The 14,610-nt window shown below is 37.2% G+C and overlaps 1 protein-coding gene across 7 annotated transcripts; it reads left to right on the top strand.

Moving 5' to 3' along the window:
- The first annotated feature begins 7,601 nt into the window (after positions 1-7,601).
- OXS2 (CCCH-type zinc finger protein with ARM repeat domain-containing protein) lies at positions 7,602-11,762 on the top strand. Of its 7 annotated transcripts, none has more exons than XR_016052914.1 (4): positions 7,602-7,759; positions 7,885-7,950; positions 8,820-11,167; positions 11,537-11,762. XR_016052914.1 is itself a non-coding variant. In XM_088863165.1 (4 exons), the coding sequence occupies exons 3-4, from the start codon at positions 8,849-8,851 to the stop codon at positions 11,605-11,607; spliced, it is 2,238 nt and encodes a 745-aa protein (XP_088719291.1). In that variant the 5' UTR covers positions 7,602-7,759; positions 7,885-7,950; positions 8,820-8,848; the 3' UTR covers positions 11,608-11,762. The 7 variants fall into 7 exon arrangements, 5 of the variants coding, with proteins under 5 accessions (XP_088719291.1, XP_088719292.1, XP_088719293.1 ...); XM_088863165.1 differs by having other exon boundaries at positions 8,820-11,015; XM_088863166.1 differs by having other exon boundaries at positions 7,885-8,733; positions 8,820-11,015.
- The last annotated feature ends 2,848 nt before the right edge of the window (positions 11,763-14,610 follow it).

Here is a 14,610-nt window from a genome sequence, read left to right as displayed (position 1 = left end):
TGGATTGTTGTTGAGGGAATAAATAGATAGTAGACTCTCGAGAGAGTAGAAAATCTTTTGTGTTCTTTAAATGAGATGTGGGCAATATTATGATAATTAAATTACTGTAATACCACATTAAGGTATTACAGTATTTTAATTATCGTAATACTCCTTTAACTTATTACGGTATTTAAATTACCGTAATGTTATTATGGTAATTAAATTACCGTAGTACTACTTTAAAGTATTACAGTATTTTAATTACCGCAATACTCCTTCAACTTATTATGGTATTTAAGTTACCGTAATGTTCTTTATGGTAAAAAGACCATCGTGAATGTTATTTTGGTAAAAAAAAAAAAATCGAAAATTGTGATAAAAGGTGTAGGCGAGGTTTTGAAAATTTGGGGGTTATTTTCCGATTATAGTAAAATATAGGTATATTAACGATCATTTCCCTTTTTCTTTTTTTTGGTTTGACTGAAAAATGTGGAAAGAAAAAATTAAAGGGCAATTTTATCAAAATACATATGAAAGATGAATACTTCAACATATTACCCATATTTTCCAATTTAGTTTCAAAATACCCATCAAAATAAATGTGATCATGAGTTAAAATAGTTGCAAATGTATAAAATATTAAACAATGTATTTCTCATGGGTTTTTGATGAATTTCTCGAAAATAAAAGAACATAAGACTATTAACAATAGAAAATGGGAAAAGTTTATATGGAGACGGGGCTCTAAACAATCAAATTTGAGCCTACCTAAAAAATTTCACTAGAAGAGGTTGTTTTGATGCCTAAATATCCTCAAATTGATCATCTCGACATCAAGATGCATGGACATGAGATAAAAATGGATTTCAAGTTTTGGAAATAGTGTATTTTGTGACGCATTTTTGGACTGTCAAGTTTAAAGATTTTCAAGTTTTCATAGATCTCTCGATCTACACTATTTGTTAAGCTTTAAACTTCATAAATAAAGCTAAAAGCATATTTTAAGGCTATCAAAAAGATTTTTAGTATTGAAACCACATTTTTCGACACCATTTGAAAGTAAACTCTAATTTGATTGTTCGGAGCCTACTATTTGAAGGTAGGCTCTAATTCCGCACGCATAGAAAATTAGTCCAATCAAGTTCTCAACAAACTATGAATTATATTTTAATTCTGGATCATATTTATATCAAATTTTGATCCAAAATCATTTCGGACTCATATTTTGTTTGATGTATCATAATTAAGATTTAAAAAATCATTTGGAATGTAAAAGGGAAACATTTTTCATCAAATCGTCATAAACTTCACACTCTTTATCACGAAGAATGCAAATGTGACAGATTGGGTCAGTGTTTTGCCGAAGAGGCTGAACCTTTTGGATTTTTGGTCTAGACCGAGGTGAAGCTAAGCTTGTTGTTGCCGCGTTGGTCAGCTTCAAGCCTCTTTAGCCGAAACAAAGAAATATCTACATAAAATATTTTTTTTGAATTTTTTATTTTAAATTTTATATTATTTTTATATATTTATATGTATAAATATCTAATTTATTTATATTAAATTAAAAAAAAAAAAAAAAGAGTTTAAAGTCTTCTCCTGAATTGACGGAAGCATCGAATTGCTTCGTTTTTCTCATCAAACCAAAAAAGACTCCGAATAGAATCCGACAACATTGGATTGGATAGAGGTATTTTGTCCAATCGTTACCGACACCATGGCGATTTTGTTGTAAATATTTTGTTTGGCAAATACGTGAAGGATTGGAGAAAAGAAAAATAAGGAAATTCTTAGCATTATTTTTTTCCTGGTTTTCGATGTCGAAATTTCTTGGAAGATGATGAAAGAAAACCCAAAGCGAGGCATGATATTTCACTGTCGAAAATTTTAAAGATAAAAAAGTTTGGACGGAAATCAACTAGCGAGGATTTTGGACAGGAAAAAACCAAAAAAAAGGTAATAATTCACATGGGAAAAATACCCCAAAAATCAGGCCATTGTCTATCTTGAGGAGCAACTCGTTTGAAGGGTAATTTAGAACAACCTGCCTTGCACCGATTTGGTAACTGGACAAGAGGCAAGGCTATTTCGATTCAACTCTAACGAATCCGATCGCCGATTTTTTAATCACCGGCAATCAGTGGAGCCAATATTAAGATAATGTTCAAAAGGTTTGAATAGAAACCGTGTTTTGGAAGTCTACTCGGGCCAGGTAATCGCCACTAGCCCGAGTCAATTTACTCAAGCAACACCGAGTGGACTCGCTCTAGTCAAGCCTCTACTATTTATAAGGGAGAAAAGAGAAAAATGGGAGAAATACTGAAAATGAGAAAAAGAGATTAATATAAGATATGAAAATTTTCTCCAAAAAAATATTTGTTGGCACCACAGGGTAATGGAAAATTCTGGTTTTTTTTCAAAGGCCACAAACTCCAGCCAAAAATATCAAACAAATCATCATGGGGTTATTAAAGAAGGTTGAATCGCGATCAAATAGATCCAACCTTTAATAGATTTGGGCAAAGATTGAAGGACAAATGGCGAATTGATTAGAGGTTGCTCTGAAAAAAATGTTTTCTCACTAGAACAAAGGCTTTTCGAGTCAGATCTCTCAATCTCTAGCTTTTTATCCAAGAAATAACAGAATAAATAGCACATATTTCAATGGATTTGAATGAAAACCAAGAGAGAAATCCATTCTTAGGCAGATTGTTTCAGTAGAATTTGTAATAAAAGAAATAATGAAGAGCGAGAAAGATCAATAAGACAAATACGTGGTTCGGCAATGATGTCTACGTCAACAGAGAGCGAATCAATTTCTCATCCATATAAGATTACTCTGGTTTAACATATATTTTATAGAGTTATAATTTTGTCTTTTACGAAACAAATCTTAGTACAACTGCAACCCTCTGAAACTCGATATCTTGTAATCCACAAGATAAAAAACTTATGGGATTATATACAATGAGATCATTTACCTTTGAAACAAGGTGGTCACAATTACTAGCAACCATCTGATGTAAAATTTGATAGTTTGGGCATGTCACAAAGTTCGAGAAAAATTATTTCGAAGTTTGAGCTTGGTCAATGGAATAAATGCAACCATCCAATTTCACATCAAATGGTCAAGATTAATTGTGACCACCTTGTACTAAAGGTAAATAGTCTCATTCTGTACTTTTCAAAAACTTAATATCTTCTTGTTAGAACCATCAATAATTTCAAAATACAACTCTTTTTAACAAAAAAATAATGAATAAATCCCTAAATCATTAGTTTTGAACCAAATCAATCAACGATAAATTGATTTGGATGAAGAGAAGACAATAGGTTTGTAAGTAATAAGATTGATGAATATTTATCAATTATTTTTATCAAAATAAGTATACACCATAATGTGTACACCAGACTGTACCCCCATAACGTGAAGCCGAGTAACTCGGTCAAGTCCGAGTGGACTCGGCAGAGTCCCAAAATGCTGGATAGAAAAGCAGCTCAAACTTTAAAGTAGCAAGAGAAAATGAGAAAAGCAAAAGAGCATAGAATGGAGTCGATGAGGCAGCAAGGCAACTGGAAAAACTAAAAACTAGTATTACTTCATGGATGAAGGAAGGAAAAAGGGAGAAGGAAAAAATTACTTTTAAGACTTTCCCTATACTTTGATTCTGTGGACAAAAAAAGGAAAAGACAAGGATGAATGGAGGTTTGTTGGCGCGCTACACCTTTTGTAAAAGAAGGGCTACGGAAGCCGTTGTTTGCTCTGTCCTACAACTAAGCTACAATTTATCTTATCATCCCATCCCATCCTCAACCTTCCTTTCAATCACTTGAGTGCCCGTTATTTTGAATCGGAGCTCGGTGCATCGTTAGGGCCAGGCAATGAATCGGGTCATGATCCGGACCCAAATCCAGTCGGACCCGATCCAAAAATTAAAATATCTATGTATTTAATTACATTTTAAAACTATTTCTTATATTGAGATCTAAACGCTATTTGGGTCCGGGTCCATTTTTTTAACCCATAGGTGAGATAAACCTAGAATCACTGGAAGCTTGGCTCAGGCAAGGTTGAAAGGGCCTTGGCCTACGCTCAATCCTATGCCCTTGATTGTGTGGCCAAGCCCAATTAAGATGGGACCAAGCCTAGTAGAAATTTAAAATAAAAAACAAATATAGGAAAATAAGTAGGGTGAGAAATTAGGTGCGACTTCAATAGGCAATAAAATGAGATAAAATTGACTTGGGCAGGTTGGCCATGTGCAACACAAACCCAATGCAACACCTAATAGGATGTGTGAATTGGTTCCAATGAAAAGCTCAAAAAGAGCAAGGGGAATGCTTAGAAAAACAATGGTTGGGAGTAGTAAGAAAAATATATGGAGACCTATGACTTCACTGAGGATACGATCCTTGATGGAGTAGAATGACATATTAGAATTTGTATAGCCGACCCCAAATAGTTAGAAAAAAGCTTTGATGATGATAATGACATCGGCAGCCCGACCATAGCTTTTCATTTACATTTGGCCCGAACCAAACCAGGACAATCTAGACGGATTGGCTCTTGTTATCATGCCAATTGCTAAGCTAAACTAGCATCCTTCCTTTTCTCTCTCCTTTTGTACAATATCGTTTGCACATAGTGTGAAACAGGAAAATAGTTTTGTGAGTCAACGGACTCACTGACGCCGCTCAATCACACATAAACCTCCACAAGTAAAGATTCCTATCCAATGGATAGTAATTTTTTTTTTACAAAAGTGTTTTTAATTTTTATTTTTATTTGTACAGTCATGATCATCATATTTTGGATCATGGATATCTACAAATTTGCATCCAAGATTTATATCATAAATGTGTGCTAAAGGGAGCACGAACGAGAATAGTATGAGTAGGGAGACTAATAAAGACGAGGTCATTTGAAAAAGGTAAAAGTTTACACTGAGCCAGAGGCTCTAAACAATTAAATTTGAGTTTACATCAAAAATTTTATTAGAAGATGTTGTTTTGATGCCCAAATATCTTCAAATTCATCATCTCCATATTTGGGTGCATGGACATGAAAAATAAATAAATTTCAAGTTTTTGAAAGTAGTGTATTATGCAACACACTTTTGAACCATCAATTTTCAAGATTTTCATAGATCTCTCGACCTACACTAGTTTTTAAGCTTTAAACTTTATAAATAAAGATAAAAATATATTTGAAGGCTATCAAAAAGATTTCCAGCATTGAAACCACATTTCTCGATACTAATTGAAGGTAGGTTCTAATTTAACACCTTTTGAAAAATGAGGGTGAAAAGTGCAAATCATTGTTAGAAAAACCAGATGATCTAACCCTAACCACTCGTTTAGATCAAAACCGGTTCCGATTTTAGGTGATTTTACAGGTCAACTGATATTTAAAAAAAAAAATCAAAAAAATATATATAAATTTTCAAAGTTTTGAAACTTTGGCTCTCTTACAAAAAACGATTTCCCAAGGTGTATAGAAAAAATTTCCGAACTTTAATGAATGCAACAACTTTTAAGCCTTGAGAAAAATCGGGAGTAGACAAGGGTCACAAATGTAAATATAAAAGGTCGAAGATAAAAGGAAATGAAGAAATGATGAAGATGGGGTCCGGTTGAAACTGTAGAGAGAAGAGGGTTGTGCCAAAATAGTAGTGAGATGTGAGAGAAGCATGCTGTATTTATGGATCGTAGCTGACCTTTTCCCATCGAAAATTACATCATTTTGATAATGGGTTGGGTCGTGGTGGTAATACTATTTGAGTCTCAACTAAAGTCTAGGTTTTTATTTTCACTTAATCGTATTAAAAAACTATTAATAATTAAACAAAAAAAAATAGGGATTCGTCATCCCCCACTGAATTATCCAAATTTTTTTTTACACCCTTTCGATTATACTATTAACTGTTTTTATTATTCCAGAGGATGCGAAAAAAAAACAAAAGAGACGAAAAAAAAAAAAAATCAAGAGCGTGTCTACTTGATCCCTTGGGTGAAAGAACTGCTCAGGGCTCCTTTTTTAATGGAGTATATTACTTGATATTTTCAGATCCGTGCTAGATAAATCGATGCTTATTTCAAACAAAAATTAAATCTTGGACTTAGCTGGGACTAAAATAGTACCAGAAATGTATTCGTTTGGTGCAATATTTTAAAATTTGAAGATTTCATATTTGGATTGTTGATTTGAATGGGATTCAGGCTTCAGGACTGAACTGATTATGGGATTATGTCGGTCTTGGCCCAATTTTTTTTTGAAATTTCACACATATATATATATATATATATATATATTAATTTATTTAACATTTGTCAATTCTATATCCCCATCAGTAAACCTTTATTTTAATTTTGGGTGAGGTTTGTCTCGGGTATATACCTTATACTATACAAGTAAGATGTATTTCTAAAATTTGTTAGAAGTTGTAGTTTCAGGAAACCTTTAGTCGGCTCATGAATGTATGCTCAACCCATAAATTCAAAAAAATAGTGTAAATAAAAAAAATCACTTGAAAATTTTTGGAAATAAACAGTCTAGATAACCTGTTACAAAATACATTATATTTAAGACTAATTTTATTTTCTTTATATCCAAACATCATAAAGACGAGATACGCACTATATTTAAAACTAATTTTATTTTCTTTATATCCAAACATCATAAAGACGAGATGATGAATTAAAATGCTTCCAACTTCGAATTTACTCATTTTTACTAAAATTTTGAGGTGTACCTTACATCTATTATATTTACATAAATTTTTTAAAATTTTATTTTATTTTATTTTAATTATTATTATTATTATTATTATTTTAGTTTACCAATTCATACTGATTCAAACCTGATCCAAATATCCAATTTAAATATCTGACATAGATCTAGGAGTAAATGATCCACCTCACGCTCATTTTGAAACAATGGATTAGTGGGATGGTTTAGGAGGCCGGAGCCTGGATAAGGGGGTCTTAAATTCGTAATGGTTATTTAGATTGGCTTTTACTGCGCCAACATATACCCGCGGGAGCATGCTTTTATTCCTTTGCTTTTTGGAAGATGAGGAGTCAAAGAGGGGCGGCTAGGGTTCTTTTTTTTTATGTCCCACACCTCCTTCTTTTGTGGCATTTTTTACTATTTTACCCCTCGACTTGACTCCACATTTAAACCAATTTAACTCGCGCCCTCAAGTCCGAGATAGAGACCGTACGCTCTCCTCATTCCTGATTCGCGGACTCCAACCCACTTTTAAATCCATTTTATAGAAGATTGTCGCTTATGGCACCCATTATTCTGTTATTGCCACGCAAAAGCAATACTAAAAGGCTTCCTTTCGTTTTAGTACTCGAACACAAAGTTTGGGTGAAAATAGATGAAAACATGGGTGCGAATACTAATTGTTTTAGAAAATACTATTCCGTATATCTTAGCCGGTCACCGTAACGCCGACCTAACCGGTAAAACCGCTCTTTTGACTGGCCACTCCGGTCACCCCTTTTGAATTTCTCATTACCCCTTATTTCACTTCATTTCGGACTCATTTCGCCGCGTTTCATTTCATTTGCTGTCCAAAAGGATCCTTAATTTGCCCGAATTTAAGCGCATTTCCGAGCGTTTCATTTTAATTTGAGGTATTCTCTCTGCGTGTGCGTGGGTGGGTGGGTGAGTCTCTGTCTCACTAACAGGCGAAGAAACGCTGCGACCATTTTTTTTTTTTTTAGGGTTTTTTCTTCTTGGCCATGGATGTGGAGATCTCGTATTTTTCTGGTGATTATTATTTCTCCTTTTCATCGAAGTTCGTGTTTTTAGTGATTTATCTTATTCATTGTTCCGCCTGTTTTTTTTGGGATTTTTTTTTTTCTGTTGATTTCTAATGGTTTAAGCTTCTGCAGATCTGTTCTAGTCATGGTGTTGCATTGAGATCTTCGTTCAACACTGACTTGTTACTCTATAACAAGGTGAAAAATGTTTCAGAGAAACATTGTTCTTCTCATTATTTCTTGTTATTTTGTTCAGAAATTTTACAGATTTTTGTTTTCCTTTACGTTCATGTAGACTTTTTGTTGTTAATGGTGAGACTTTCTTTCTTTTTCTTTTCTCTTTAGGTCAAAGATTGATCTATTAGAGCTTTAATCGTGCACTTAATGTTAAATCGCATGAATTGATTCATTTTTCACAGCTGGTTTGTCCTTGTCCTGATCATATTTCATGGATCAGAGATGGAACTCTTTTATTTTTTGGTTCCATGTCTTAGGACAATTTCCTAACATTTAGTTTTTATTTTTCTATACTATTTACTGTGAGAAATGAGGATTTCAGTGTATGAATTTGATAGTTTTTATTTTGTGAGTTTAGTTTCAGTTTCTTCCTCCTAATTGTAAACGATTGTTATTATTTGGCTATTTTTATCTTCTTGATACTTCTTATTATCCTTTACTTCGGCACCTGTCCATGAATTTCAGACACTTTTTTTTTTTTTTTTCAGTCCTTTGTTCGATTTTTTAGGAGATGTTTTTATGGCTTATTCTATTTTTAGAGTGTCTTCCTTATCCATGCTCAAATATTCAAAATCTTAGCTTTTTCATATTATTTCATCGATATTCCCTGTTTCAATTTTGCCGATATTCCCTAGGCCTTAAATTCTCGAACCTCTTATTTCCTTTACATAAGGCTCACTATCCTTTTTTTATTCCGGCAACACTGCATTTTCCGGGGGGGAGTTCTATTCATTTTCCGGCCAAGTAAATCCTTTGGTGCAAAAAGTCTTTCTTTTACTGGTGGAGACCTTCTTTTCCGGCAATTTACTCTGGTCTCTCTTCTGTTTCAGATTGCAGTTTTGGCTTAGGCTCTTAAAGCATGTGCAGTGGTCCAGAGCACCAAAAACCTAATTCAAATAACTCCTCTTCCATGGAAAAAATCAACAATGACGTGTGTAATGGGAATCCTTCTCTGACTGAAGAAGACTCCTTCTCCCCTCTCCTCGAGCTAGCTGCCAATAATGACATTGAAGGCTTCAAGAAAGCCATGCAGAATGATCCAACTCTGATTGATGGTGTAGGAGTCTGGTATTGTCGCCAAAACGGCTCTAATCAAATGGTTCTAGAGCAACGAACTCCTTTAATGGTGGCTTCCATGTACGGGAGCCTCGAAGTCTTGGCTCATATTCTCTCTGTTTTCTCTGAAACTTGCGGAAATCTACATTCTGGCGAGAATCAGGCCACCAGAAAACAATATTCTGGTGTAAACAGGGCCTGTGGACCTGATAAGAGCACTCCCCTTCACTGTGCGGCATTTGGTGGGTCGGTAAATGCAACCGAAGTGGTTAGACTTTTGTTGCAGGCCGGAGCTGACCTTGATGCACTCGATTCTCATGGCCGCAGGCCTCATGATGTTATTGTTACTTCACCAAAGTTGTCTCATATCCGTCTAGCTTTAGAGGAGCTCTTATCTTCAGGGGAAAAGCCTTCCGGAAAACTCGATGGGAAACCTGATGGTGAAATCAATGTCTCCGTCTCTGTTTCTTCATCTCCTCCTCTCTCTTCTTCACCGGATGGTTCGTCTCCAAGATCAAATGATTCATCTTCTGTGAGCTCCCCAAAGTTTTTGCCAGATTCTGCCCACTTTTCAGGCAATTTCTCTGAGAAGAAGGAATATCCGGTGGATCCGAGCTTGCCTGATATAAAGAATAGTATTTACACCACCGATGAGTTTCGAATGTATTCTTTTAAGGTTCGGCCATGCTCTCGAGCCTACTCTCATGACTGGACAGAGTGCCCATTCGTTCACCCTGGCGAAAATGCGAGAAGGCGGGACCCGAGGAAGTATCACTACAGCTGTGTTCCGTGCCCTGACTTTCGCAAGGGCGCATGTCGCAGGGCAGACCTGTGTGAGTACGCGCATGGGGTGTTTGAGTGCTGGCTGCACCCGGCGCAATACCGCACTCGTCTTTGCAAGGATGGGACGTCTTGCATGCGAAGGGTTTGTTTCTTTGCCCACACCACAGAGGAGCTGCGACCCCTCTATATGTCGACTGGATCTGCAGTTCCTTCACCCAGATCAACTGCTGATGTTCAGGGATTGATGCCTGGCTCCCCATCCTCTGTCAATATTGGATCACCGTTTGGATCCCCGGGTGGCCTCGGGCATACTTCCCTTGCGTGGCCGCAGCCAAGTGTGCCCACTCTTCACCTTCCCGTGAGTAGTGGGCTTCAGTCGAGCAGATTACGCTCGTCGCTCAGTGCTCGTGATATGCCCATGGATGAGTTTGAGCAAGCTCAGCAACAGTTGCTAGGCGAGCTTGCCTGTCTCCCCTTGCAGCAACAGCGTAGCGCCACTGCTGCTCAACAACCTCGCCCTTTACGTTGCAAGACACTCACCCCTTCAAACCTTGACGAGCTCTTTGCTTCTGAGCTCGGTTCCCCGCGCTATGCCGAAGCCTATGCTCCTCTCAGCCCGCAAATCCAGTCCCAAAAAGCGGCGGCCGTGTCGGCCTTCAACCAAAACATGCTCAACCTGCCTCCCATAAACACCAGCGTTTACCAACAAAAGAGCATGGACCAGGCATCGCTCCTTCAGGCCTCATTTGTGCTAGGTTCACCGAGTAGAATGTCACCTCGCGGGGTCGAGGCGTTGATCTCTCCTCTTGGCTCGAGGGTGGCTGCCTTGGCGAAGCAGCAGCAGCAGCAGCAGCAGCAGCAGCAGGGGGGGTTGAGGAGCCAGAGTTCCCGGGACCTGGGCGCAGCTGCGGGCGCTGTGGTGGGCTCACCGGTGGGCTCAGGCTCTGTCTGGGGTACAGCCAAGTGGGGGTCGCCCAGCGGAAAAGTGGATTGGGGGGTTGATGGTTCCGAGTTTGGTGGGAGATTCAGGAGATCTAACTCGTTCGATCTGGCTAACAAGATTAACGATTCGGGACTCGATGAGCCGGATGTTTCCTGGGTTCAGTCTTTGGTTAAGGAGTCGCCTCCTGAGCTCAAGGACAAGACTGGGTCGGCTTCTGTGGCTCAGGGCGACGGATCAGCTCACGGTGCGCCGCCTCCGCTCGAATCCATGGATCACTCAATGCTTGGTGCATGGCTCGAGCAGATGCAGCTTGATCAGCTCGTGGCTTGAGCCGACTCAATATTGGCTCCGAGCCTACTCTTCCTAGGCTTGAGCTGATGAGTCAGGGGTAGAGAAGTAAATAATTGGGCTTTTTTTGGTATTTTTGGGAGAAAGGAGGGCCTCCTTGAAATTCGTTATCGTTCTTTTTAAAAAATCGGGGTTTAGGGTTTTCTTTGTTTTTATATGAATTTTTAATTTCTAGGAGGTCGTTGGAATTTTCATCTAAGCATGAAACGACGATCCATTCGGCCTTTTGGTTTAATCGAATTTCCCTTTCTTTAATGAAACTTTAATTGTTTTTTTGGGTATCATTTAGTGGGTTTTTTAATTCTAATTTAATATATATTTTATTGTTGGGTTGAAAAGAACATCGTAGAAGAAAGCGGGGGTTGGGGCTCTTTTTTTTTTTTTTTTTTTTTACCCTTTTTCTTTTTTCTGGAGCAGGTCCACGTGGAAGAAAATGGTTCCAATTGGACGCAGAAAAGGCATTGTGCATACGTGTCGCCGCGTCATAGGTGGAATTGATGGTCTCTCTTTGTTTTATTTCTTCTTTGTTTTTTCGGTGCTCTAAAATGGTGAGGTCGGTGAGCCGAAAGAGACCTGAAATTTGTCGCTAAATGAAATGAAATGATGTAACATTGAATTAGTAAAAAAGTTTATTATTATTTCATTATCTTTATTTATTTCTTTCTGACTACCCTGCAATCTTTATTCAATTCTTGGTTCAATGTTCCTTGGCGATATCAACTGATATTTTCCCGAAATTTCGGCTGATATATGTGTGGTCACTTTCACTGAGATATTTTTATGATGAACATGTTTATATATTTATTTTTGCTTTACTTTTCAGCAATGGTGGTGGGCCTAAGGTACTAGCAAAGCAGTCTTAATGGATTGGGGGGCATTTATTGTAAATGGAAATGTTGGAGAGGGTAGTGGGGGCTTGATGGACTTGGAATCTTATAATATTTTGCTTAGGAAAAGTAAATGCAGAGAGATAGAGAGGGTGGGAATTTGTGCAGTAATGGTGGATCCCAATAAGGATGGGTCTCTTGTGCGGGAATAGATTCTAGCTAGGGTTTTGAGTGGGTAAGGATTGGAATTTGGAAGCTACTTTTTCATATGGAAAAAAAAGCAAGTTACTGCACCTGCTAGTGCTGGCACTATAAATGAATTTATCTACTATTTCTCTCTCTAAAGGTGAGCCTTATCATTCTAAAACTTCGAATTGAAAAGAGAGGGAATGGCTGCCATGCTTTAGAAAGGCATGTCATGCTTTTTAATCCCGGATATATATTGGGACCTTTGCTTACTGAGAGTGTGCCAAATCTCAGTGCTTGTAGGGTTTCCCTCTTGCTGATGGACACACATGGCAGAGATGAAGCAATAAGCAGAAATGAAGAATCTAGATGCTTTTTGAATTGGCGTAGACATCATGGTCATGCTTGATGTTTGAAAAATCAGTGATCCAAATTGGAACTGGCCAATCGAATTTGGGAATTGGTCAGGCTGATCCAGATATTATAGAATATTGGGAATCGTTTGGGTTCATGAGTTTTGTCAAGGAAGCGGTTAAGTCAGAGAACCAGAGGGGTTCATGAACCGGTTATGTGATAGAACCGGTTAAGTAAGAGAACCGGCCAAAACCAGCCTAAAATAGTTTTTTATTTCGTGTTTTTACTTGAAATTCTGGCTTGTTAGACTAGATTTTCGATCAGCCATATTGGATTGGAAATCCGGAGGAAGTTCACTAGTGCAAGATGGAAAATTTGGGTTAAATAGTGCGTGTACGGTGCTCCAAATGGACCAAATTGACATATGCTCCCTTTGACGTGTGGTAGCCCTAGGCCAAGGGGGCAGTTGGAGGCAAGTACCCAGGTTTTGTTTTGGGACCATAAGCCTTTTGTTTTTACCCTGTACATGGTTCTAGACGTGCGTTTCAAACTTTGGTCTCGCACGAGGCCCTCTCTAAAACCTAGCTTGGAACTTTGGACATCCCAAAATTTGAAATCTTATAAGTCAAATATCTCTTAAACAAATCATTATCGTTAAGCCTTTTTTTAAATTGCTTGGGGTAAGCTATACAAATCCTAGTATGCTATTATGCTATATTAAGGGAGTACCATCCAGTTTTATATATTTTTTCACTACTTTCGATCATGTTTTTTTGGGGATATCTTTTGTTTTTTTTGAACTTTCCATTGGAACTAACTCACACCACTTAACTGTCAGAATTTAAAAACAATATTAGATGCGGAACAAGAATCCCAAAAGTTGGATCCCACTAAGATCGTGTATTTATCCGGTAGAAACAAAATAGGAGAGAGCACGAGCCATAATACGAGAAATAAAACATGAAACATACACATCATAGGAACACAAAGATTTACGTGGTTCACCTCAAGAGGGCTATATCAATGGACATGACAAGCTCAAGAGGGCTACATCAGTACCTATCGTTGACCTCTTATCTTTATTCCATAGTTAAACCACTCTCTAAAAAGAGACCATCTCCATTATATAGTTAAACCACTATCCATGAGGAGAACCTTGAGAGTAACATAGACTTTCTCTCACTAAAAGCAGTTAAACCATTGTCTTGGAAGAGAACATTGAGAGTAATAGAGAAATTATCTCACTAAAAAAAAAAATAACCCAAAATCTTTATGGGAACCGCTTCTTTCTCACTTAAAAGGGAAACCACCTAAAATATTTAAGGAAATCTCTCATTAAAAGGGAAAATCACTCAAAATCTCTACAAAAAACTAACATCTCGATCTACAGGAGGCACATCCATGGTGTTTCTCTCCGTAAGAAGTTCTCTTCTCTCTAAGAGGAGGCCGTGCCAATGTAGAGGAGGCCTTGCCTCTCTCTCTAAAGGAAGCTACATTTCCCATAAAATGACCCAAATAGGGTACACAAATTCTCTGCACTTTCATTCCATTTATATAAAGTTAGGAGCCCACACCAAATATGAAACTTCCTATAGGTGTTACATATATCTAAAAACCAAAAGATATATCCCATAGTCCTAATCTTTTTGGATTTCTATTTCTTTTAAGAAACTTATCAATATCAATCTCAATCCCATATAATATGAAATTTTTTTATGTACGTGACTTTGGATAATCCCCATATCCAACACTAACAGGTAGTGTTATCGGGTTTACACCACACATGGCCAACCTATCTAATTCTATTTTCTCTCATCTTGTCACCTATTGGTATCACACTTCAATCTTTTGGAATGTATTCATTTCGAAATCAATCTCTTTTTGTCTTGTCACTCATCCATCTCAACATTGTCATCTCCGTTACACTCATTATTTATTTGAATATATTCATTTTGAATTATATCCTTCGTTTCAACATGATCATCTCCGCTACACTCATTCTATTGGGATATCCCTAAAACAAATGGCATCTCAAAATTGAACATAGACTATTGAAATTTTGATTAGTAAGAACTTTTTGTTTGTGAACTCAAGATGTCTCTTTTTTTTCTTCTTCTTCTTATT

The sequence above is a fragment of the Amborella trichopoda genome, chromosome 3 (genome assembly GCF_054954075.1).
Source record: "Amborella trichopoda isolate Santa Cruz 75 chromosome 3, AtrichopodaSantaCruz75HAP2 v2.0, whole genome shotgun sequence".
NCBI lineage: Eukaryota > Viridiplantae > Streptophyta > Magnoliopsida > Amborellales > Amborellaceae > Amborella > Amborella trichopoda.
This window is presented reverse-complemented; position numbering and strand designations above follow the sequence as displayed.

What these genes read in the sequence shown, in the direction of transcription:
- OXS2 (XM_088863164.1), top strand. Translation starts at nt 8,849, where the DNA reads ATGTGCAGTGGTCCAGAGCACCAAAAACCTAATTCAAATAACTCCTCT.